This window comes from Equus asinus, chromosome 20, assembly GCF_041296235.1.
Source record: "Equus asinus isolate D_3611 breed Donkey chromosome 20, EquAss-T2T_v2, whole genome shotgun sequence".
Taxonomy (NCBI): domain Eukaryota; kingdom Metazoa; phylum Chordata; class Mammalia; order Perissodactyla; family Equidae; genus Equus; species Equus asinus.
Window position 1 is genome coordinate 102,967,052 of NC_091809.1, and position 26,140 is coordinate 102,993,191.

Below are 26,140 nucleotides of genomic sequence, written 5' to 3' on the forward strand. Positions count from 1 at the left end.
CTGTCTATATCTTGATTGTGGTGGTGACTACATGACTGTATTTATCAAGTCATTTAGAATTATACACAAAAAAGAGTGAGCTTTACTGCATGTAAATTAGACCTTAATAAAAATGACTTTTAAAGAAAAGTGAAGTGGAGCTGGCCCTGTGGTGTGGTTAAGTTTGCACACTCTGCTTCAGCAGCCTGACTTTGCTGGTTTGGATCCTGGGCACAGACCTACACCACTCACAAGCCAGGCTGTGGCAGTGACCCACATATAAAGTAGAGGAAGATGGGCATGGATGTTTGCTCAGGGCCAGTCTTCCTCAGCAAAAAGAGGAGGATTGGCAGCAGATGTTAGCTCAGGGCTAATCTTCCTCAAAAAAAAAAAAAAGAAGAAAAGAAAATTGGACAGAGTTGAATGACAGCTCACAGAAAAGGAAACACAGATGACTCTTAAACACATGCTCAGTCTCTGACATGTTAAGAAAAATGTCCAATCTAAGAAATCTTTGCCTTACTCAGGATCACACAGAATTTTCCTATGTTTTCTTCTTGAAGTTTTAGCTTTTACATTCAGGTCTGTGATTCATTTCAGCTTAGTTTTTGTGTATAGTGTGAGGTAAGATGTTAATATTTTCCAGCATCCTTTGTTGAAATGACTGTTCTTTCCCAAGAATTGCTTGGCGTCTTTGTTGGAAATCAGTTGACCATATACGTGTGGATTTGTATCTGTATTCTGTTTATTTGATCTGTAAGTTTATCCTTTTGCCAATACTATACTGTTCTAGTTACTCCAACTTTATGCTAAGTCTTGATATGAGGTAAAGAAAGACCTCCAACTTTGTTGTTTTTAAAAATTGCTTTGGCGGTTTGGTCATTTCTGTGTTTGTGTGTATGTGTCGTTTTTAAAAATAGGGTTTAGAATCTTATCAATTTTAGAATCTATCAATCTATCAATTTAAGAAAGACTGCTTGAATTATGATGGGATTGGTTTTGAATGAATGGATCAATTTTCAGATAATCAGCATCTTATCAATATTGAGTCTTCTAGTCCATGGACGCAGTATATCTTTGCATTTTTTTAAGTCGTCTTTAATTTATCTTGGCATTATTTTATATTTTATTTTTTATAATTCTCACAAGTGGAAATTTTTAAATTTCATTTTTTAGTTGGCTTTTGGTAATATAAAAATACAGTTGATTTTTGTTTATTACCCTTGTATCTTGTGATCTTGCTAAGTCTGTTAGTTCTAGCAGTAGTCTTATAAATTCTTCGGGCTTTCCTGTGGGAACAATCATGTCATCTGCAAATAGAGACAAGTTTACTTCTGCCATTCCATACTTTCTACTTTTAATTGGTTTTTTTTTTTTGCCTATAACTCTTTGAATAAAATAGGAAAGAGTAAGTCCATTGAGAGAGAAATAAGTAAATAGTCTGAAAGTTTGATTAAGAATAGGATATGTACCTAGTTTCAAAGAACCTCCCACAAAATATCTATTCATTACAAAAGGGAAAAGAGTAAATTTCAGTCTCCAAACCTAGCAGACTCCACCTTAATCAAGTAATCATGGTTGACATCCTTAGGAATGTGACAAATTCAAATTGTGGTCTGATAGGAGCACATAGAAATAATTCATTTTCTTTGAAGCTTCCTCAAAACTGGTAATAGTTTTATAAAATCATAATTGTTGCATAGAAAGTTTAAGGGCCCATTAAAGGAGACATCATCTTCCATTTTACTGGAAAAGAATATTGTTTTCATTGCCTTTCATTACAAGAAAAATGCCCCCCCACCGTGACATGGTCAGAATTAGGCTCGACTGTCTTATGGGGTCTTTCAGAATAGATGTCATCTTTGAGTTGTAGTTGTCAAGATTATAAAGTTGAGGACTGGATCCAGTACGACACAGAATTGCTAAGGCAGCCGTTTCCTAATCTTTGTTTCTTAATCTGGACAGACCATCACAATCACTGGGGCCTTTCGTTAAAAATGGATGTTCAGGCCCCCATCAGACCCTTTTGAACCAAAAACTAGGGGAAGAGCCCTGTTCTTCATAATTAAAATGTATGTTTCCCTTTGTATCAATGAGGGTTTTTCTTGGAAGAAATAGAAGTCTACCCTGGCCATTAAACAGAAGGCATTTGTTAAAAGGATGGAATAGGTTACAGAGTTTCTGTGAGAACGAGAAAACCAGGCTGGAAGGTTATGCAGCCAGGAACACTGCTTGAAATTACCTTCTAGGACGTGTCTAGAAGTGATACCACTACCCTGATGCTGGGCACTGGCTGATACCAATTATGGTGCTGGTCTCACCAGCAGTGGGCATGGCTGCCTCTGAGAAGCAGACGGCTTTAGATGTGTGTCCTCAGTGCAGCCCAGGTCACGTGTGCATGCCTCACCTGCAGGATAGGGAGGGAAAGCAACTTTCTGTCATTTTCAGCCTCCATAGAGGGAAGCAGGCCCTGCCTCATACACAGGGCGTTACGTGAACAGTTCAGAGAGGGCAGACAGAGTGGCAGGGGTATACCATTCAGTGGGAGAGCTGCGTCTCTCAGAGGGTTTGTATTGTAAACCTGGTATGTGCTAATAAGAAATTGCCACTGAAGGCTGGCCCGGTGGTGTAGTAGTTAAGTTCACGCACTCTGCTTCCGCAGCCTGGGATTTGCCAGTACGGATCCTGGGCACAGACCTATGGACCACTCATCAAGCCATGCTGTGACGGCATCCAACATAGAAGAACTAGAGGGACTTACAACTAGGATGTACAACTATGTACTAGGGCTTTGGAGAGCTTTAAAAAAAAAAAAAAAGAGGAAGATTGGCAACAGATGTTAGCTCAGGGCCAATCTTCCTCACAAAAAGAAAAGAAATTGCCTCTGTTATAAATTCCAGATTTGCAAATATACTTTTCTTGCTATTTCCCTCTCTGTGTGGACCGCTGTTAAGATACAGCTTACTTATTCCTCCCTCACTTCTGCTGGTGGCTTTCCATTTTAGTGGGGTTCTTTTGCCCTGTCATCTCATTCCTTTACTCAGACATAAGTAAGGCTGAACGTTTCCATTTTCCTCACTTTTCCCTGAAAGTGCATTAACCTCCAGTCTTTCTCAACCCTTTCTCCTTCTTTCGCTTCCAACAAGTGCCCATTTACCTTAGGAAAATGGGATTCCTCTTTCCCTTTCTTCCATTTGAAAAGCATAAAATGTGGCATCATGCATAAGGGAAAGCATATAGATTTTGCAGTTAGACCTTAAGTTAAATCTCTACTTTGTCTGATGACTAGTTAGCTGATTAAGACTAATAATTTGGGCAAGTTACTTTATCTCCCTGAAATTGTTTCCTTATCTGTAAAAGGAGCATTATAATCCATTATAATCCTTATAGAATCAACCAAAAGTCAAAACGAGATACTTGACATAAAGCAGTTGCTCAGTAAATGTTAATTCCCCTCTGGAGTTACAGTTGGCAAACATGAGATTAGTGTTAGGTTTATCCTTATCAAAGTTTTAAAATGGATTTAAGCATTGTGGTGTTAACACCTGCCTCTTGTACCGCACTGACTGGCTTGTCTCAGTGTCCTCAGCACTGACCCTGGTTCATGGTGCTCACAGGCTTCCTTTAGCATTTCCATAATTCAGTGCCTCTTCCTCATCTTCTGTCTGCTTTTTTCACATTTATTATTTTGGTTCTGTTCAGTGACAGCGCAGTACTATCATTTTCTGCTTTTTTGCAGTACCTAATTTTTCAGTGTATACTGCAGCTATGTTTTAGCCTAGCAAGTTTAGTGGGTCTCGTCACTATTGCTAAGTTAATGATGGAAAGTGCTTCCAATTTCCAAATAGGTATTAGTTACTTTATTAAAGATACCCTTACTACAGAAATTGGAAGTTAATTTTTTAAGCTTATTCGATTCCCAGAATATTTGTTGATTTAGTGACAATACGGTTCCCTTTATGCGTATCACTTATTTCATCATCGACTCTATTTCACAAATCCGTTTCCATATTGTTCACACTTAATGTGGAAAGAACAGTATTTATTTATTGTGACGTATTGATCGTCTCCTTTTGTTGTAAACGTTTTTACTCTGGTTGTTTGAGCAGTGACGCAAGTGTTTACTAGGAATTTTCTTTATGCATCTCAGTTGCATCCTTTAGTGTCCAAAAGTTTGTGAGGCATTGCTCAGGATAAAGAATTTCCCATCTTTATCTGTTCACCGTGTGAGCCGTTCTAGTGACAAATGAATTCTGGGCAGTGAATCGAGAAGGACACAGATGTCAAAGCCATGAATTTATAAATGGTCTGTTAAGAGGGTGCTTTTGTCCAATCGGCGCTTTATTAATTTTACCTATAAGAAGGAATAATTATTCAATTATGCTTCTATCTGACCAAAATCAAATGACAAATGTGTCAGAATGTGAAGGTAAAGGGTTAGTCAGGATTCTGGCAGGTGGCCCAAAATTTTAGCCAGCTGTGAGGAGGTGGACATAGAACTAAATTGATGTATAACACTGATTACAAGTCCTTTATGAATATTCATAGATCTTACTAACTGAAAGATAAAAAATAATTTTCTAAAATCTAACAAAAACCATGAATTTCTATATTTTATGAAATACCATTAACTCGAAAAATAGACCTCAACGCTACAAAATGTAAGATCATATTCCTCTTTAGTTTGTTTCTTCTGATTACCAACATATTTTCAAAACTGTTTTTAATTAGTTTTAGTAAGTTGTAACTTTTCCTTATGAAAAAATTATCTTTATTTCTTAGTATTATTTCTGGTACATCATATTGCTTTATACAGAGCCAGAGGTCAGCAAACTTTTTCTGCGCAAGGCCAGATAGTGAACGTTTTCAGCTTTGCAGCCATATGGTCTCTGTCCCGGCTGCTCAGCTTTGCTGCTGTAACACAGCGCGGCCGTAGACCGTAGGTAAGTCAGTGAGTGTGGCAGTGTTCCAGTTACACTTTGTCTACAGAAACAGGCTGTGGACTGAATTTGACCCATGAGCCATAGTTTCCAACCCCCTTAAAGAAACTGATGATGTTTTTAAAATTTCACCAAGATTTTTAGTAATACCCTAAAATAGAAGAGCTCTGTGAACTGTGTTAAGTAACTTGGATGTCTGCCCTGCACAACTCCCGAGGATGTTCGTTTTCCCCCGACGACAGTGTGAGGGTCGCTCCCTGAAGCAGTCCAGTGCAGCGGCCCTGACCGTGACCTCCCTCACCCGTTCCTCCCTCGTCTGTGTTAGGGGTGTCTAACCTGGCCTGCTGCCTGTTTTTGTAGATGAAGTTTCATTGGACCATAGCCACACATTTATTTATAGATTGTCTGTGGCTGCTTTCACACTATAGCAGCAGAGATGAGTTGTTTCAACAAAGACCACATGGCCCCTTTACAGAAAACGTTTGCTGACCCCTAACCTATACCCTTATTATCTTCCTCTTTAAGGATGAAATTACAGAGCATAATGTGGGAAGGCTCCTACGATTGTTATTCTAAGTGTGACAAAGGGTATATAAAGTTGCCAAATGCCTCAAGTTGTTTCAGAATTCTGTCTCTTCATGTTTCTCATCTTAAGGATTTGGTTCAAGAAACTAAACATATTTTCCTGTAGCTCATACTCTTGGTGGGTCAGCATTTTCAGTGGTAAGTCATTTACTTTGAAGAATTTGTATCAATCAGGAGTTCAAACACATGGGAAGGAGAGACTTCCCGTGTCTGTGGAGAAGGAGAGGAGAGTAGCTCAGTGTACCTGGCAGTCTACTCGAGCCCAGTGCAGCTGTCACGTCTGCTTCACAGGCCCCTTAGGAAGACTTGAGAAACTTCTTAGCGGTGACATCCCACCAAGTATTTGTCCTGGATCTCTCACACAGGTAGGTCAGGTTTGGAAGAAGCAATTACTTTGATGCCAGCAGATCTTATCATGGGCTTTATTTGGAAGATAATTTAGTGCTGCTGTCATTGGATAAAAAATTTTCTATGGCTGTGGATAGAAACCAAGTTTGGGGCAAGGTGAGGGTTATTCCTCTACTGTGTAAGTCTGAAGGCTAGTTACTAATCATGAAATTGTTTCTTTTGTGCATTTCTTTGGCACATAAGTACTTGCTTTCAATCTGTTTATATAGGAAAGTGTGATTTACATTTTAATTTGTGAATTCCCTAAATCATGAAGGATGAAATTAATTTTATTAGTCAAAAAAATCATCATTTTTAAGATTTGTGTTACAGACGTTTGTTTGCTTGATGTTTGAGGATGCCTTCCTGAATCCCTCTCCCTCACCCCTCTCAACACTCACGCTCCTGGTTTTCTTGTTACTTCTGTGGCCCCAGCTTCTCAGCCGTTTCTTCTCAGCCTCCTTTTCTTCTCTCCATTTCTTAAATTCTGGGACTTATCATGTACTCTCCCTAGGTGACCTCATGAGCTCCCACGACTTACAGTTCCATTTAGATGCTCACAGTCCCAAATTTATATCCTGAAATCCAGATCGTGTCTCTTGAATTTCAGGCCTGTATATTTAGCTGCTTATTGAATATTTTTACCTGTTTGTCTCATAAGCATTAAACTCTCATATTCCTCTTGAATCTGCGCTCATTTATTCTCTGTTACCATGGTCAGTACCACAGTCTGCCCAGTTGTTGAAGCTAAAAACTGTTATCCTTGACCCTTCCCTCCTGCTCACCTCCACAGCCAGCCAACCTTAGGGTCCTCCGAGCTCCACCTCCTAGACATCCCTTGACTGCATCTCCTTTCCCTTCCCGCCCGTCCCTCTACTGCAGACCACTTGGATTAGTACAGCGGTCTCCTCTTTTGTCTCTGTCTTAGTCTTTTACCCTCCCATTCACCCTGCACATTGCACTCCAGAGGACTTTCTAAAGCCAGAATCTGGTCAAGTTGCTACCCTATGTAAAATTTTTCAGTGGCTTGTCATTATTCTTAGAATAAAGTCATTTTACTAACGTGGCTTACTCAGCCATGCTTTCTCTGATCCCTACTTACCGTTGTAGCCTTACATCTCATTTTCTCTCAAATTGGGCTGTGTATCAATTGCGATTCTGTATGCACAGTGCTCCTTCTGCCTAAAACACTCTTTCCCTCCTGTCTCCTAGCTGACTTGGTCTTCAGTTCTTATCTTACACGATACCCTGTGCCCCTGCTGTGGCCACATCTGAATTAGCTACTTTTGCTGTGAGCTCCCTTAGTGCCTTATACTCCCCCCTTTCTTAGTATTTATTACCTCGCAAATAATTGCCAATTTATTTATCACAATTGTCTCAATATAAGTTTGTTGAGAACAGGGATGTGTATCCACAGTCTGTAAATTAGAATCACTTGTCTGGAACATATGCTCATAAATATTTCCTTTTCGTGATAAATAAGAGAGGGTGCTATGAACTGGTCTTATGGACAACTATAAAATTCCAGCACTTCATTTTTTACATGTCACTTATCTTTTTAAATGGTTTATCTCTTTTGCATGTTTCAGAGGAATATATAAAGTAAAGATCTAGTACCTTTTTAAAGTCAGCATATTGTAAGTTTTATACTAATAAATATGTTCATGTTAGGATTATTTGTGTCATCCTATTTTAATTATTTTAATAGGAATCCATAATTGAAATCCTTATTTTAATCTTACCATCACAGTGATGGAAATCTTTTTTTTTAAAGAGGCTACAAGGTGGAACTTGGGTATTTTATATTTAGCCTTTAAAACATTGTATTTTGTCATGAAGGGAAATAATGCTAAATTGTTGGGTATTTTATTTGTTCCAGTCTACCCTGACATTTGCACCATCAGCCTTGTGGCAGTAAGTGACGTGGGTAAGCATGCTGATAGAATTGCTTTCTGGGATGATGTCTATGGCTTCAACATGTCCTGCATGAAGAAAGCAGTTATTCCAGAGGCTGTTGTGGAAGTTTTAGACCCGAAGACTCTTATTTCAGACCCTTGTAGTATTAAGGTAGGTGTTTTACTAATTTTATTTTCTTCAACAGCATTGCCGTTTTTCTTAGTTTACATTTATTACTTCAGTATTTGAAATTAATATATTGATTTTGCATATGGCCCTTCAAAACATTAATTATTCTTTGTGTTTTAATCAGTCTAAAGCAACTTGAGGTCATGGATTTACCAGGGGACTGCCATCCCTTTGGAGTCGCCTCTCTGTATATTGAAGCTCCTGAGGGGCTGGGTCACTTTGGTTTAGTGAATGCGACACATCCTGCAGCATTGTCATTTCTGCGTCGTCGCCACCTCCTGGCCTTATTCTAGCTTCTCATTTACAGCCAGGTCATTCATTCACATCATACATTCCCCACAATTTACTGCTCTCATTCAGATTTCTTTCAGCCTCTTCAGGTTAAGTAATTACAGCGAATTTACCCATGAAACGAAAACCCAACTATGTTCAGATTACCCAGTTAATTCCTTTTGTGTGTTAATGTCTTGTTTATCACGTTAATCTCCAGTTTTGTGAATTTGGTTATGTTAAATTTATGTGGGTTGAATTAATACCTTTGCAGGGGAAAGTCACATTGCTTTTCTTAAAAACTCCTTAATTTGTTTCAGTGAGGTAATCAAATAAATATGGTTTGTTAGCTTCAGACATTGTATCCTCTTTTTAGTCACAGTTACTTTCACGGCATCAGTAATTGTTCTCTGCACAAAATAGATACTCAGTAAATGTTTATTAATTTTCTTAAATGGATACATTTTTTTAAAATTAGTGTAGAATAATAAACGTGAAGTTTCTCAACAAGAGCAAGCTGATTAAAATTGCATTCAGCTTTTTAGGAAGACAGTGCAGCCTGCTTAATGCTTATGGAACTGTTGAGTGCTCTGGTACACCGACGGCAGGGGATTTGGTGAGATTCCTGGCTCAGGGTAGGAGTTTGCAGTTACAGCCATTCAGCCTTAAGGCTGAGCAGAAAGAGGAGGGTTGTCTGGGGGCAGGGAGGCGCTCATTTCTCTCTCTAGTGATCTCTTTGCTTAATGCCAAAAACTGCTGTGAATAAATAGTTGAAGAAGAAAATGCAGGACTGAAAACTAAAGGTGTTTAGAAAGTATGCGTACCCTTTTTTTTTTTTAACGTTACTCAATTATTTATTCACTTGTTTGTTTATTTAGGTAAATATAGTTTGTTCTGTGTTCCCTAGTTGTCCTACTAATAAAAGGCAAGCACATTGTAACTTCTTTTAAATTTTCTCAAACTGCGTAAACTAGAGTAGTGTCTGAGGCAGGTAGTCATGTGACTTGTGTTCACTGTGTTGTCATCCCCTCCCTCAAGTCAAGTGTTACAGCCGGACGGCATCCTTCTGGTCACTGCAGGAGCTGGTTCCGTCTCTGCTCCACAGGGAAGTGGAGAAGGGTTTGAACCTGGGCGCAATGGGAAAATGAGGATATTTGGCCATTTTTTTTTCTGAGTTGAATCTTCAGAGGTTTTTTTGCTCTTTGGTTGGAATTGTTGTGGTTTTTCCTAATATCTAACAAACATCTTCGAATGCAGTTGCAAAAATGAATTCTGAAACACCTTGTCCTTTTCATTAGCATATGTTTTCAAGTTGACATTTCCTATAAAAATATTGAGTGTTATCACACAATTTATAGCAAATGTTTACCACTAGTGGGATACAAAATGATTTTTGTTGGAACACACAAAAACATTTTTCATTTTAAAGTCTGTTAGTGTGTTTTAGAAAAACTTGAACTAGCACATCAGGGCCATGATTGGCTATATACTGTTCTCACCGGAAATCTAAGTATAAAGTACTAATTGGACTTAAAGAAAAATTAGCTAAATGATAGTAGCCCTATAAATTTGGAAACAGTCTCAGAAGTGGGGTGTGAATGATTAAAGTTTGCAAAACATTGCTTTACAGTAATCCTTTTTCATAAAAAAAGAAGTAATATTTGTCTGTTTTCGGTTTTGTTTTTACTGTTTTCACTGAATTTTTCCCTCCACTCTTTTAATGGGTAGCATATAGATTGCCATACGACTACTGTCTCAGATTTGGAGTTTTCTTCAGATTTTTCCCTGAAAATCACAAAGACGTCCTTGTGCACGGTAAGCTGTTTCATTCTACGTTCCCAGATTTCACTAGCAGTGCGGTTGATTGACAGGCTAATGAAGTAATGACCAGGCTTGTGATAAATGAAAACAACTATTGCCTTTGACAGTCTATTTTTGCCTTTGTTAGGCTGTCGAACAGATCTATTTTAATAGGTCAGTAGTCTTCAAAAAAGTTAGTTTAGTTCAGAAGAGAAAGTATTAGGAAGCCATGTTTACGTAGTGATTTTTCTTTTATCGAGTCTTCATTATTCCCTGTCATATAATTACTGGAGCGCACTCAACTTTATCTTCATAGACAAAAGTTCATGTCCTGCCCTCCAGATGAAAGTAAGATTTATTTGGCATGATATCATATTCACGTGTGAAAAATGATACAGAAAGTGATGGTTTGCCTTTCTTTAAGGAATCAGGCTGGCGTAATGAGAAAGTATGGGCTTTAGAAACCTTGGACAAATTGGGATTCACATTTGGTTCTTCCACTCACTGGTTTGTTACTTTCTTCAAGTTACCTAGGTGCTCTGTACCACAGACCTATCAGCGGCTTTAAGGAAAATGGTCATTCCTTCTGTCTTGAAGACTGGCTATACAGAGTGATGACATAGCATGTGTGAAAACACCTACAGTGGAGCCAGAAATGTTAGGTTATGAAAATGTGTTTAATTTTTTTCTTAAGTAGGTTTTAAACGTGTATTAATACTAGGATAACAATATTTGCCTTTACCAGGAGACTGAGAATATTAATAAAATGTGGGTCTTTACTTAAAAGTAGGAATTTACATAGGCGGTATTGATATAAATATATTGTTTGAAAAATTATGTAGTTTTAAAAATACTAATTATAGTTTCAAAAGTTAAAATTTTTATGGAAAACTGTATTATCAGAAACTATGTGAAATAGATTATAGTCATGTTAACTTTGACTCTTCATCCTGATTTTTTTCAGTGTTTTGTTCAGATTGACATACAAAAGATTTTATGGTTTCTTTAAAATTGTTTTGGTTCATTTTGATCCAAATAGGGACTTAACCACTATGCATCCGGGCCAGGCCCCTACAGTTTTTAAAAGTTAAATATCTATATTCCAGATTTCTGATTTTGGGGCACCCATTATATTCATTCATTTAATTGATGAAAAGCAAAATTTCATTCTTCCCGTTCATTTCCCCCAGATTTTCTAATTCTGCTTTTTAGCAACTGAAATGCTTTGGTCAATTGAAATTACAGGCTAAAGGCATTAACTCCTAGACTTACTCTGTGTTTTGATATTAGTAATCCTTGAGAGTTAAAAAAAGACCTCTTTATTAATGACCGTTGATCAGTCTATAAGAGAATTCTTAGATAGAAATCATCATATCACCAGTATTATTAAATATTATTTCACATCTGCTTTCAGTCACCTTCACATAATCAAAGTAAAGCAAATATAAAACTGTAGCGAAGACCTCATAAACTGAGTCTGTTTTTAGTTGTACGTATTTTTTTAACTTTATATAAACCGATGAGTTTATTGAGTTTCATTGAAATGTTCTCTATTTTCTAGATATTGGTCAGGGTTCTTAGTTTCAGACAACAGAATCCAAATCAGCTTGTTTACATAGAAGGGGATTTACTAAAGAGAACAGGTAATTTCCAGACACATTGGGAGAGCTAAAGGAATGGACTATATTTTGAGCTTCTAGAAACAGCTCCCAGAGCCACCCCTTGGAACTGGCCTGCTGCAAAGCTGCCTCTGCTGTGAAGGGACAGCTGTCCCACCACCCGGGCCCTGTAAAGCCTGAGGCTCCCTGGCCACCCGGGAAGTGGTAGCACCACTGATAACCCCAGGTGAACAAAATCCTCCACTGCCATCCTCTTCCTGTCCCCGCGCCCCACTCCTGCTGACCTGTTCCTCCTTAAAAACCTTCATTCCGCACATCCGCTTGGCTGAACCTAGGTCATCTTGTACCCCACTTATCAATAAGTCTTAGAAAGTAGTTTTAGCCACAGTAGTGTTATGCTGCAGAAAAAGTTTCCTAACCCATGGATAGGATTATTTTCTATTTCCCATTATTTGGGATGGCATACAAGTAGCTTTATGTTAAAAGAAATTGTGGAGCTGGCCCGGTGGCACAGCAGTTAAGTTCTCACCGGGGTTCGCTGGTTCAGATCCCAGGTGCAGACCTACACACTGCTTGTCAAGCCATGCTGTGGCATGCATCCCACATATAAAGTACAGGAAGATGGGCACAGATGTTAGCTAAGGGCCAGCCTTCCTCAGCAAAAGAGGAGTAGTGGCGGATGTTAGCTTAGGGCTAATCTTCCTAAAAAAAAAAAGAAATTGTATTTTTCATTTGATGATCTTAGTTTTATTCTGTATATTTAAAAGAGTAAAATAGAAAGGAAAAAAACAAGGGAAAAAAAAAAACTGATAAAGTCTGTTTAATCCGGAGATGGTAATCAAAATTTTTGTATTGAAGAATCACGTATCAAACAGGTATTTCCGCATTTGTCCCTGTACAATCAGAAAGTTTCATAACAAAAATGAATCAGAAATAAGCTGTTATATTATCTTCTGTCTATAAAGAACCTTTTAGGTTTACATTTTCATTCCCAGCTTGCCTGAATGGTTTTAATATAAAAGTGTGGAAATTAAGGCAGGCCTCAGGTTTGGGAGGGAGGTGGCAGGAGGTTGGCATTGACTCGTGTGTGTCTGTCCCTGCTGAATAGTCTGGGTCTATAACTCACCTTGAGGGGAGTGAACAGATTTAGACCATCTCTATTGGATGCATGCCAGGTACTGAAGATATAAATTTTACTACTTAACATTAAATGTTAAATCTTCTGAGATTATTCTGTGAAGTAATTAGTCAATTTAAATTGCCTTCCCGTGGTGATAATATCTAACAGTCATTGAACATTTGCATGTCAGAAGCGTGCTAATCACTTTAAAAGCATTATCTCATTTAATCCTCGTAATAACCACTTGAAGAGGGTACTAATATTATTCCCATTTTATGGATGAAGAAAAAATAAATCACTAAAATGTTTTATTTGTGAATATCATTTTTCTTTCCTGACCCAAAAAGCCTTCTTGGTTGAGATTGTACGAGCTGTTAAAGGAACATAGAGAAAGCTTATGGATGAGTTTGTATGTTGTGTTTGAAACAGATTTGAAAACTTTTATTCTCGGCCCAGTCTAGCAGGCGTGAGGAGGCAGAGGGAAAGAGAATGTGTATGATCAAAACGCGCTCTTCCTCGGGTATAGGGCTGAGAGATTTATAGGATAAAATAAGTCACATGTCCCATCCTCTTTGCAGCAGAGAAAAAGTACATCTTTGAAACTTTTTTTTCTTTGCCTTTTCAGAGTAAGTTTATAGTCGTTTGGTTAAGCATCTACATTTCTTAGAAACTTTCCTTTCCAGCATGCTTACTCACATGAGCCTGACAACAGTAAGATTCCATGGCCTAATGCTTTTGGTATGTTTTCATTATTTGTGAGTCCCAACTATCCACCCCTGTCTGCTCTGTCTTTAGCTTTTTGAGGTGGTTCCAACCCCGTGCACTTTTCCCCTGCCAGCCGTCTGGAGCTGTTATGCAAGCCTCGTTTACAGGGCTGCTTTTGAACAGATAGACTGTTCACCTCGATACTTGGGAGTAATCCATGACGAAGGTATTGAAAAGGATGGGTGCCTAATTGGAGCTTTGTTTCTCCTTTATATAGTCAGAAGAATTAGTGAAGATACTAAAAATAAAAAACAATGCCTAGTAAAGAGATGGAGAAAGTTACTTTGGGGAGGCGGGGTGTGGCCTTTTTAGATAGAGTGAAGAAAAAAGTATCCGGTTTTGTACTGCTAAGTACAAACCCTTAAATATATTAAATTCTTTTTTTCTTATGCTTGAAACTTGAATGCATGGCTAAAAAATAAGATGGGCAACTTCTCTGAGTAGTTAAACCCATTTTAAATATAGGTATGACCATTTATTTCTTACTGAAATTCTAAATTTGTGGTCTAATTAAAATAGTGGAGGAAATTGGATTTTTCAAAGTTACAAGATGCTAACAACACCCCCTTTGCGTTTACTTTCAATAGCATTTTAGACGGCTTTCTCAAGTTGGTTAGAACCTTTAATGGAAAAACATCTTTTCTTTGTGTTCTTCCCCCTAAAGCGCACACAGACACATGGACATGGACACATACCACAGAAGAAATTTGATAGGATTTTTAATTTAATGTTTTGCATTAACAAACTTTATTTTATGTTTCTGGGAATTTAACATGATGTGGTATTTATGTGTAAGTATCTTGAGTCTTGGTTATCTATAATGATTGAAAGATAATTTTCCAGTGAATACTAGTAATGCATACATAGCAATTTTCTGAGCATTTTTTACTGTATCATATATTATTGACAGTTTAGGTCAGATTGCCTTTGTTTCTGTGATGGAGTATGAAGGTTTAGTTAGCAGTTGACTGTCAGTCATAGCAGCCTGCCTAACCTTGCAGTAAGTGAACAATAAAGTCCATTGTTTTTATGGAAAGTTTATTATGGGTGTTCAAAAGATATGGTTAAAGGCTGTGCAATTTAGAACTAATGTGTTTTGTCTTTTGAGTTCAGTTATTTTTAATGTCGTTTATGTAACTGTGTAATGTTCTCTGACTCTGTTCCAGCAACATTTCTACTGGCATCTGTCTATATCAGGTCCTTAAAGACTTAGACAAGCATCTTTTTTCATGATCCTGCGTATACATTAAATGACTTTTCATGCTGACTTCTACAAATCAAATGAGTTGTTTACCTTAAAAATGTAAATATTTGGGATGGTTTTCTCAGATTACAGACTCACAGGCATAAATATCTTTGACGTGTAAAGGTTTTTGTTTGATACATCATCTCTCAATGCATTCATTTTGTATCTTAATTTCAGCATTATGTTTTCTTTCTTTTATTCTACCTCTCTGTTAGCATGCACTGGAATAACTGGTTCAGCAATATTCAGTTTGTATAAACTTTCCTTAATATGTTTTTAAATCTCATTTGACAAAGAATATTGTTTTTCATAGCCCATTTTTCTTTTAGTACAGTTGGTAAGTTAAAGATAAGCTATTGGATTAAATCGAAAACAGCAGACTTTTTTAATATTTATATTTAAAAACCTCTTATAATAGAGGCTGGCCCCGTGGCCAAGTGGTTGAAGTTCCATGTGCCGCACTTTGGTGGCCCAGGGTCATGGGTTTGGATTCCAGGCGCCGACCGACTCCACTCATCAGCCATGCTGTGGAGACTTCCCACGTACAAAAAATGGAGGAGGATTGGCACAGATGTTAGCTCAGCTGGTCTTCCTCAAGCAAAAGAAAAGAGGAGAATTGGCAATGAGTGTTAGGGTGAATCTTCCTCACCAAAAAAAAGAAATAATAATTTAAAAACTTCTTACAATACAGCCTTTTATATTTTATTGAAGTACATAAATATTAGCACAGTGGCATTTGGAAAGTATTTAATTTTTTATCATAACTTTTAAAATCTTTATAGTAATATAAAAATTTATATTAACAGATGTTTGTTAAATATTAAATGCTGACTTTGTGCCAGTTACTTGTCTGAAATTTGTGGGCACCAGAAACCAAAAAGCAAGTAAAACTTCCTCTGTGTCCTGTGCTGCGAACATTTCAGCGTGAATGTAAAGATATGAGTATAGATATACACACGGGGTGGTCTGGGACTGGGCGCAGAGGGAGATTTTCTGGAGGAAAGATTAGAGTTGGTAATTCAACTTTGCAGCCAAGTCTCCCTTCTCCCCAAAAAACAGTTTTATTTTAAACAGGAAGCCCATTCTGTTTCCAAGGATGAAAGGATTGAAGGAAAAGGCTAAAGTATGGTAGCCAGCTAATAAATTCACTTTCTAATTTCTTTCACCTGTTTTTGTGGGGGGTTTTTTTTGAGGAAAATTAGCCCTGAGCTAACATCTGTTGCCAATCCTCCTTTTTTTGCTGAGGAAGACTGGCCCTGAGGTAACATCAATGCCCATCTTCCTCTACCTCATATGTGGGATGCCTGCCACAGCATGGCTTGACAAGCAGTGCCTTGTCCTCACCCAGCATCCTAACTGGCCAACCCTGGGCCACCGAATCGGAACATGCGCTCTTAACCACTGCGTCACCGGGCCAGCCCCTATTCATCTGTTTTGAAATTCACTGGTCCTTTCCTCATCTGTATCCTTTCTGCTGTTAAGATAGCCAATAAATATTTTCATCTTTTGGGGGCTGGCCCCATGGCCAAGTGGTTAAGTTCATGCACTGCACTTGGGCAGCTTTGGGTTTCGCTGGTTCGGATCCTGGGGGCAGACATGGCACCACTCCGCTTGTCAGGCCACTCTGAGGTGGCATCCCACATGCCACAACTAGGAGGACCCACAACTAAAATACGCAACTGTGTACTGGGGGTATTTGGGGAGAAAAAGCAAAAAAAAAAAAAAAAGGCTGGCAACAGTTATTAGATGCCAATCTTTAAAAAGAAAATTATTTTCATTTCCATTTTTTCAGTTGTCATTTTTCATCTTGTTTAACTAATTTTGTCAATTTTTTAATCTAAATTCCTTAACGTATTTATAGTCATTCTTTTAAGGCCTATTTGTTAGTTCCCTGAAGCATCCGTGATCCTTCCTCTATTGCTTTTTTCTGTTGGTTATGAGTCCCAGTTTCCTGTTTCTTCTCATATTTCGTAATTTTATATTTCATGCTAGACATTGTATGAAAGAGTCGTGCAGACCAAAGAAGGTAATATTTCCCCCAGAAGGGTCTCCACTTCCCTCTGTGTGGTAACCAGGATGAGGGGCTGACCCATGTGTGTGATCTGCAGTTGAGCTTGCTCCACCTGCACTTAATTTCTAGTGTCTTGAGCGTAGGATCAGGCCCCTCCCTCTTGCCAGGTTCCTGGGAAGACCATCAGAGTAAAGTTGAGTTTAGGGAGGAAGACAAAGTCAGGATATTGATGAGGTTTGGGAGAGCTGAGTGCCCCAGGTCTCTCACTGCAGAGCAGGCAGGTAGAGGGAAGAGCTAAGTCCTGACCCGGGTTTGGCGTGGTTCACACCTAGTTGACAATTCAGAGACACAGTGAGGGCGGAGTTTCAAAGTGAATCTTGAAGAATAAACAGTCTGTTCTTGAGAAGTGAGTATTTACTCCCAGGATTAGTTGAAAAGTCTGTTGTTCATATAAATAGATTTTCTTGAGGTGGTTGCAGCAGTCTCATCTTCCTGGGCAAGAGTTTCTGGAATGGCAGAGTAGAATAGCAGTGTTATGTTATTGGTGACCGTGAGCTGTGTGGTTGCAGGTGATTTTGGCTTTGGGATCTGAGCATTTCAAGAAAAACCTCTCTCTCCCTGCTTTGCAGCACAACCACCAGCTGCATCTACTTCTTGGTTTGCAGAGAGGACTGGCTCTGCCTTTCAGGCCTCTCCAATCCCATGCCCCACGCTAGCCGAGACCTGGCCATCAAAAATTAGCTGGAGTCTCCTTCTCCCAGCGAAGTTCCTGTGCCTCTGGCATTTTTGCTCCTTTGCTCACCCTTGGCCCCAGCGTTGGACAAATGCCCTCAGGTCTGAAAGCCACCGTTCCTGTCTGCTCAGCTCTGGAAGGGCTCGTCCCTCTCTGGAAATAGTTTATTTAGACTTTTCTTCAGTGGTCCTAATGAAAAATAAGATTGTTTACTTTAGTGTTTTCTTTTTGCTACATCAGGATGAGGGTCTTTTGCAAACCCCTACATCCTAACTAAAAACAGAAGTCCCTGAATGCATTGTTTTTAAAAGCCCATTCTGGAAAATAAATCTGGGTGTACATATTTAGGATTGTTTAAAAGTTAGGAAAAGTGAATGAAAATAGACAAGAGTTAGTGAACTCAAAATAAATTGTATGTTGCCTCTCAATTCTCATTTTGAATTTTTCCTTTTTTTAAAAATTATGTACTTGACAAATAGTAGAAAGATATATTTATGAGGCACTGGTCTTTAGCTTTGCATGGAGTTAAAACAAGTCTTTGAGTTACGGTTTTTTAAGGCTAATGCAAATGTTATTAAAAGAAACTAACACGTTTACAGTTCAGACTTTAGCGAGTCCTTACAGTGCTCTTTGTTTTCATTTGACTTCTTAATTAAGCTTTAAATTTTTCTAATGGCTCGAGGAAAAAACATCAGGATGAGCCCATTTCTTTGCAGTTGTGTTCTTTAAATCTTCTTTCAAAGCTTTTGAAAAGTGTCTGATAGTAGAAACCTACTAATTCCAAACTCATTCCTGGGTGTTAAATTAATGTTTGTACTTTTGGGGGTAAATTGACCTAATTTTGACCTTGCAAAGCTAATCAGCTGAAGGGACTAATTATTAAAACACATCTGTGCCTCTTAGAAATAGTAAGGTTTGTCTTGAACTTGCATCATAGACTTAGTAGGACATCTGGTGTATATTTTAATAGGCTTCATTAAGTAGATTTTATGTCTTGTGGGGAGAACATTTCTAATTATGTGATTCCGCTTCTACAGTCAGTTTTAGGTTTCTCTTTGTATGAATAGGACGGTATGATCTAGAACGTGGTCCTGACCTTTCTACTCCTCTCTGAAACTTGGACCTTTGTAGTTCGGCTTAGATGGTGGTGAGAATACTTAAATCTCTTCATTTATTCCTAGGAACTGTTTTCTGAGTAGTATGTGGGGAGAGCTGTGAGGCATTGGAAATATAGTAACAAGCCAAAACAAACAGTTCTTCTATTTACAAAGCATTAGTGAGAGAGACAGATATTAAAATTCATCTTATGGATATGAGATAATACCAAAGAATTATTGAGAATTTGGTTACATGTGATAAAAGCTTGTAGTTATATAAGAAAGTGTGCATATTTTTTTAGAGATATAAACTGAAGTATTTAGGAGAGAAATGACATGATGTCAGGCATTTGCTTCAAAATAGTCCAGCAAAAAAGGAGGGATAGAGAGAGAATAGATGAAGTCTGCACCAAATACTGGTCAAGTCAGACTTGTAGTGTATTTGGTACAGATATGAGAGTAGAATGAAAGACTGTTTTATAGGAGGATATTTTGAAAATATCCCCCACGTACACACACTGTTTAACAAAACATTTTAGGCAATTGTAAAATTACATAAATGTCTCTTGAACTAGGATGTGTTTGTTAACCTGTGCTGCTTCTTGAGGTTAATGGGCTTTAAAAGCTTTTTTTTTTTGAAGCAAATCCAATGGAGTAGCATCATGTGAAAATATAACTTAATCCAAATTATTCAGATAAAAAAAGAAAAGAATGTGAGAGGAATAATGGTCTAAATAGTGCAGATGATCCTGCTCTCCATTTGATTTAGTGAACATGTGCCCCCAAATAAGCATGAGGTGGGAAACACATCTGCTGTTTCTTCAGTTATCAGCTTCCAGGTATTTCTCTAATATGAGCATCTTACTGGACTGCATGTGATTCTTGTCTCTAAAAGTACTCATTTTTGATATAACATGGCACTCTTTTACCAAACCATCTACTTCATCTGGAGCGCAGCCAAGGAATGGTGATTTGTGCCATTGCCAGGAGAACAGATTGTATTGAACTTATTAAGGGATCATCTGTATGTTGGTCTCCAATGCAAAACCTTATTAAGGCCTTTTCCAGAGTAATTTTGATTATGTGAGGTTTTCCCATTAGGTAACTTATCCTCTATATAATGTATGACTCTCTATAAAAGGATGCTTTTGTCTCATATTTAGAGGGATTCTACCTAGTTCCGATATTTTTTAGATTTGATTAAAGCCAAGTGTACCCTATGCATTGTCTACAAAACTTTGGACACTTCCACTTGATCTTCTCTTCTTTCCATTTTCCCCGATCACAGAGAGTCTAGCCTTATAAACTGGACCCCAGAGGATTTTAGGCTTTTTAGAATCTGAATGTCTTCAACCCATTCTCCATGTTTAGTTGCGTTCCTGTCTACTCTTGTGCTTTCTCCTTGGAAACGTACCATTAAGCAAAACCTAATTTTTTTTGGTGAGGATGGTTGGCCCTGAACTAACATCCATTGCCAATCTTCCTCTTTTTGCCTGGGGAAGATTGTCCCTGAGCTAAAATTTGTGCGAATCTTCCTGTATTTTGTATGTGGGTCACCACCACAGCATGGCCTGATGAGCAGTGTGTAGGTCCACACCCAGGATCTGGACCTGCGAATCCAGGGCCGCTGAAGCAGAGTGCTGGAACTTAACCATCACGCCACTGGGCCGGCCCCATAGAAAAACCTAATTTTTAAAAAAATATGTTTCCCACCTCATATTAGCTTGAGTAGAACAAGGGGAGGAGTCACCTGCAATATTAAACCATTATTTATACCTACTCAGAGAGAGTGCAAAAGTCCACAAAACAAAGAACCCTGAAGTCGAGTAAAATAACTTGTCATTAGAGTTGCTAGAGGTTCCCATGCTTTATCCTCTTTTGAAAGCCGTGCTGTAAATAACACCTGAATCTGCATTTAAAAAATTCATTATCATTGATTCTAAAGCCTCAGATTGAGTTATGTTATAAAAGGATTTGACGTCAAATTGTTTGCAAATACAATCTGAGTGGGATGTTGAAATTCTTAAGCTACTTTACAGTCATAATTTGATTCTAGATACGTATAGAGTCATGCTTGAAATCAGCAATGCCAAGGGTCAGAATAATTTTGAGAGAAATAATCACCTTCAAGCAGGACTGAAATACTTAAGCACTGCAGTAAGCATAAAAATAGTTTATATGTCAAATAATCAATAATAGTGGACTCCTGATTAAAGACGTCAGGGGAGTTCTCCCTACACTTATCTCAGAGGCTGCCAATTAGCATTACTAGGTTGTGATAATAAATGAATTTGACCAGGTATTTTCCTCTGATTGAGGCAGCTGTCCCTGGAGTAGTGACCTGTGAGGAGCTAATCTTCTCAGTTCAGGTTCCCTTTGACATATGTTCTGGCAGAAACTGTTGTGAATATTGGCATTCAGATGTCCTAAAAATCGTAAGGCACCTAATGTTTCCAGACACCTGATGTATATGTCTGTGTCACACAAAGGATCAGTCCTCATGGAAAGATGAGTCAAGAATTGGAAAAATAAATTTTTGTTGTATGTCTCAGATGGCACAGAACTTAGCATTCACCAAAATCAGTCCATCTTTCTCTTTTCTAGAAGGCTGAATAAGAAAAGGACTAGTCTTGAAGTAGAAGGGTATTTTCCGAAAATGACTAAAATCAAAGAGGAAAGTTTAAACAGTGGTCATGAAGCACCGTAGTTAAAAGCTTCAGCTTTAGACCCATTGGGCCAAGTTTACGAATATGACTGTAGAAGAGGTATTTAACCTGTGAACTTCAAATTTTTCCTCTGAATGTAGAGAGAATAACACTAATACCTACCTCCTAGGTACTACTGTTTTGAGTGCTAAATGAGATGATGCATAAAAGCATTTACCACTATGCCTGGCACATAGAAAATGATTATAAAATGATCCAATTAATATTTCCATTCACTCTACCATCTTGCAGCATTTTTAAAGGAAGGGTTGTTTGTTTACTTTTATTTTTAACTTATGTGTTTGCTTATGGGGATTTAGAATTGCGTGATTTCACAGGTGGGATTGACTTACTCCATCGGGATTGAATAAGTGTAACTGATTGGGCTGTAAGTACCAGCTCAAAGACCAGTTTCTTTACAGGCAGAGGTATGCAATGAAAACTTTTGACCTAGTCATGTACCTGAATATCCACTGTATTAGAGAAATGAGACCTTCTTTCAAAATACTGCGTTTAGGCAAATCAGCTTCTTCTCAAAGTAAAATCACTTCCTTTCTGCCTACAGCCTTGCAGAGACTCGCGGTTTTAATTTCTAGATCACTAAGACAGTGACTATTAGAGAATGACCTTTCCTTTAACAAGTGGTAAGTCCTGGCTGTCCCCAAAGGCTGCACCATTGTGTTCAATCTGATTTCTTTTTTCTTGTCTCCTCCTCATCCTTTCATTCCGCATCTAACCCCATGGATATAGGATAGGCCACACTGAGAGCTGGGGCCTCAGAGATGAAAGTCATTTTCTCACCCAGCAGTGTACAGAGATTGTGATCAAAAAAACCCTGAAATTAAAAATATAAAGCTAAAACTTATATACCTAAAATAATTACTTTCTTTGAAAAATTGCAGCCTCTAAATGACAAACGTAAATGAATACTACCTCATTTTCGGTTCTCAACCTGGATGTTGGATACTTTTTAGAAGAGTTTGGGCCGGGAGATAGTCGGCATCTTTTCACCTCACTTTTCAAAAGAGAAGAAATCCTACTCATTCCTGGAAGGACAGTGTATTGTATTTTCTGCCTGACCCTTTCCTGTTTGGTGGTGTCTCCGTGTTCATCCTTAGTTCCTACTTCTAAAGGCTTGCGGGGACAAGTGGCATTTGGTCGAGCTTGACCACCTAGCCACAAACGTGAGTTTTAATGGTTTTCAGTTTTAAGCCTCTGCAACAGTCATAAAATTTGATTTGTTTTTTGTTCTGCCTTGATTTTTAAATTCAGTATATCTGCTATTTTGTTCTTAAAATTAAACATAGAATGCTCACTTACCATTGATAGTGTTTTCTGCCATTTGAGGAACTAGGAGTGGGCCATAGAGCCCTTATGTGGCTAGTTTTTAGGGAACATTGGAAAGCAGCATGAAGAGTGGACTACAAGGAAACAGCATCACTATCAAGCAGCAAGAGACTGATGATGTGTGAGGAAGCGGGAGATAGAAATCTAGAGAAGCAGTGGGCTGCAAGAGTTTTTAAGTGGCAGGGGAAAAAAAATGCTTTTCGAGATGACTGTTCATTCGAGCAACATGTATTGAGTACTAGTACTGTTTATCAGCTTCTGTGTTAGGCACTGTGAATACAACAAGACTATAGTCTCTGATCGCAAAGACCTTCCTTCAGTAGGGAGGACAACATAAAACAGCTCATGGTAATGTGGTGTTCTATAATAGAATTTAATCATAGCAGTGTATAAAAGATAGCCTTGGCCTGGCACACTCTTACTCGCTTTTCCTCAATAATCCTGCTCACATTTAAGGTTTTTACCTTAGGCATGGCTTCTTCCAGAAAGCCCTCCTAAAACCATATGCACTAAATTAGTGGGAATTGATTAATTATTGTTGGTAGAGATGTCAGGGAATATTTCCCTAAAGTACTTGACATCTAGTATCAGTTTTGAATAAAAAAATAGGAAGTTGTAAGAAAAGTACATGATCATGGTTTTCTTTTCCCAAAGGTTGGTAGAAGTTGAGCATATTATATCATTTCATTATTCATTTATTTGTTCACTCAATTAACAATCTTTGTTAATTTCCTGTAGTCCCTGAACTTCCCAGCCTATTTCATGCCTTCGTAACTACACAGTTGATTTCACTGGTTAGGTAGGATGCCCAGGCGTTGTGCTTCAGCAGTGAGGATGCAGGGGTGAACACAGAAGTGGCAAGACTGTCCTTCAGGGCCTATTGGGGTCTGAAGTGGAGCCAAAGACACTGAACACAAAGCGTTATAAGTATGACGAGTATCATTACAGGGAGTGCAGAACAGTTAATGGATGTGCTGTAATCTACATGGTGGGGCTAGAGAAGGCTGCCCAGAGGAAGTCACGTTTAAACTGAGATAAAGCAAGTGAGGAGGAGCTGGTGTAGAGAGTGGGGGAGAGCATTACAGGTGGGGGGCCTTCAGTAGGAACAAACAACGCAGTGATGAGTCTGCCTCCTGGAACGGTGGACGACATAAGAAGGAGCAGTCCTTTTGCTGAAAACAACTGCAAAATCTGAAAAAAAATATAAAATAGTATCTGTTTGAAGGTATCAGAGAGAGACATTACTAAAGCATTACCAAGCCAAGACTCAGAAAAGGAGGAAATCCAAAGAAATGAAGCTGACATTTGGGACTCCTTTTGCCTTATACGTATTTGCCACTTCAGAGGAAGCAGCTAAAAGACTCGTGCATCCCCTTTGAGAGCCTCACATGGATAAGAGTACAAAAATGGGGTCTTAGAATTCCCCAGGGCTTTGCATTGGAGCCTGAAAGACTGCACCCAGGAATGGGGAAGCAGGTAGATGAGCCTTGCGTGGACTCAGCCAGCTTCAGGTCATCTGGGCGGCCCAGGAGATTCTCAGCCCCATTTGTTATTAGATTAAGATGGTCTTGGTTTTTGCTGGCGCCCTCAGGCTCCTTGCCAGAAACAAAGATTCTTTCTGGAGAATTATTATTACAGGTCTGAGATTACTTCTGCAAACGGTTTCTCAAATATGTTCAGAGCATGATGAAAGGTAATCAGTGACACAAGGACACAAGACAACATAAACTAAAAAGCAGCTGAAACAGCCATAAAAACAGCTCCAGGTGCGCCAGGTTTAGATATATCAGATATAGACTTTACAATAACTATGCTGATTCAGTTCAAGGACAAAAGAAACTGCCAATTTTAAACAAAGAATTGGAAACATTTAAAAAGCAGTAATATAGCAGATCTGGAAAAGAACCAAACAGATATTCTAAAATGAAGTAGAGGTGAGTTTAGCAGCAAATCTTAATATGCTGGTATAGAGAGGATTATTAAACCAGATCTTAGGTCAGAAGGAAGCGCGGAAAGGTCCACAGATGAGGCGTTGGAAGGGGCAAGAGATACGGAGGCTACATGAAGAAGTCTAACAGGGCTGACCCTGTGGCTGAGTGGTTCAGTTTGTATGCTCCACTGCAGCAGCCCAGGGTTTGCCAGTTTGGATCACAGGTGCAGACCTGGCACTGCTTGTCAAGCCATGCTGTGGCAGAGTCCCACATAAAAGCACTAGAATGACCTACAACTAGGATATTCAACTGTGTACTGGGGCTTTGGGAAGAAAAAAAAAAAGAGGAAGATTGGCAACAGATGTTAGCTCAGGGCCAATCTTCCTCACCAAAAACGAAAAAAAGAAAAAAAAGGAAAACGTCTAATATATGTTTAAATGGAAGTCCGAAAGGAAAGGAGGTAAGAATATTCAAACAATATTTGAAGAGATAATGCCTGAGAATTTTCCAAAACAGATGAAAGACCACGAGCTACAATTCAAGGAGCACAATGTAACCTGAATAGGAATATTTTTTTTTACTGAGATCGTAATAGTTTGTAACAATGTGAAAACTCAGTTGTACATTATTATTTTTCAGTCACCGTATAAAGGTACCCCTTTACCCCTTATGTCCATCCCCAACCCCCTTCCCCTGTGGTAACCAGTAATATGTTCTTTTTGTCCATGTGGTAGTTTATCTTCCACATATGACTGAAGTCATAGGGTGTTTGTCTTTCTCTGTCTGGCTTATTTCACTTAATGCAATACCCCCAAGGTCCATCCATGTTGTTGCAAATGGGACAATTTTGTGTTTTTTTATGGCTGAGAAGCATTCCATTGTGTATATAGGTACCACATCTTTATCCATTTATCAGTCAGTGGGTACTTGGGTTGCTTCCACGTCTTGGCTATTGTGAATAATGCCGCAGTGAACATAGGGGAGCATAAATCTCTTTGAATTGTTGATTTCAAGTTCTTTGGATAAATACCCAGTAGTGGGATGGCTGGATCATATGGTATTTCTATTTTTAATTTTTTGAGAAATCTTCATGCTGTTTTCCATAGTGGCTGCACCAGTTTGCATTTCCACCAACAGTGTATGAGGGTTCCCTTTTCTCCACAACCTCTCCAACATTTGTTATTTTGTATCTTGGTGATTATAGTCATTCTAATGGGTGTAAGGTGATATCTCAGTGTAGTTTTGATTTGTGATTCCCTGATGATTAGTGATGTTGAGCATCTTTTCATGTGCCTGTTGGCCATCTGTGTATCTTCTTTGAAAAAACGTTTGTTCATATGCTCTGCCCATTTTTTTAATTAGGTTGTTTGTTTTTCTGTTGTTGAGTTGTGTGAGTTCTTTGTATATTTTGGAGATTAACACCTTGTCGTATATATGACTTGAAAATATTTTTTCCCAATTGGTGGGTTGTCTTTTTGTTTTGTTCCTGATTTCCTTTGCCTTGCAGAAGCTGTTTAGTC

General features: G+C 38.5%; 1 protein-coding gene across 3 annotated transcripts in view; it reads left to right on the forward strand.

The window, feature by feature from the left end:
- The window catches only part of PRMT3 (protein arginine methyltransferase 3), a 126,270-nt gene that overhangs the window by 68,435 nt on the left and 31,695 nt on the right, over window positions 1-26,140 (forward strand). For all 3 annotated transcript variants that reach the window (XR_011495945.1, XM_044753404.2, XM_070491348.1), the window contains exons 12-13: window positions 7,771-7,958; window positions 9,975-10,061. Coding sequence is in view for 2 of the 3 variants with exons in the window: in XM_044753404.2 (XP_044609339.2) it covers window positions 7,771-7,958; window positions 9,975-10,061 (275 nt within the window). In the remaining variant the exon portion in view is untranslated. The remainder of the gene's footprint in view (window positions 1-7,770; window positions 7,959-9,974; window positions 10,062-26,140) is intronic.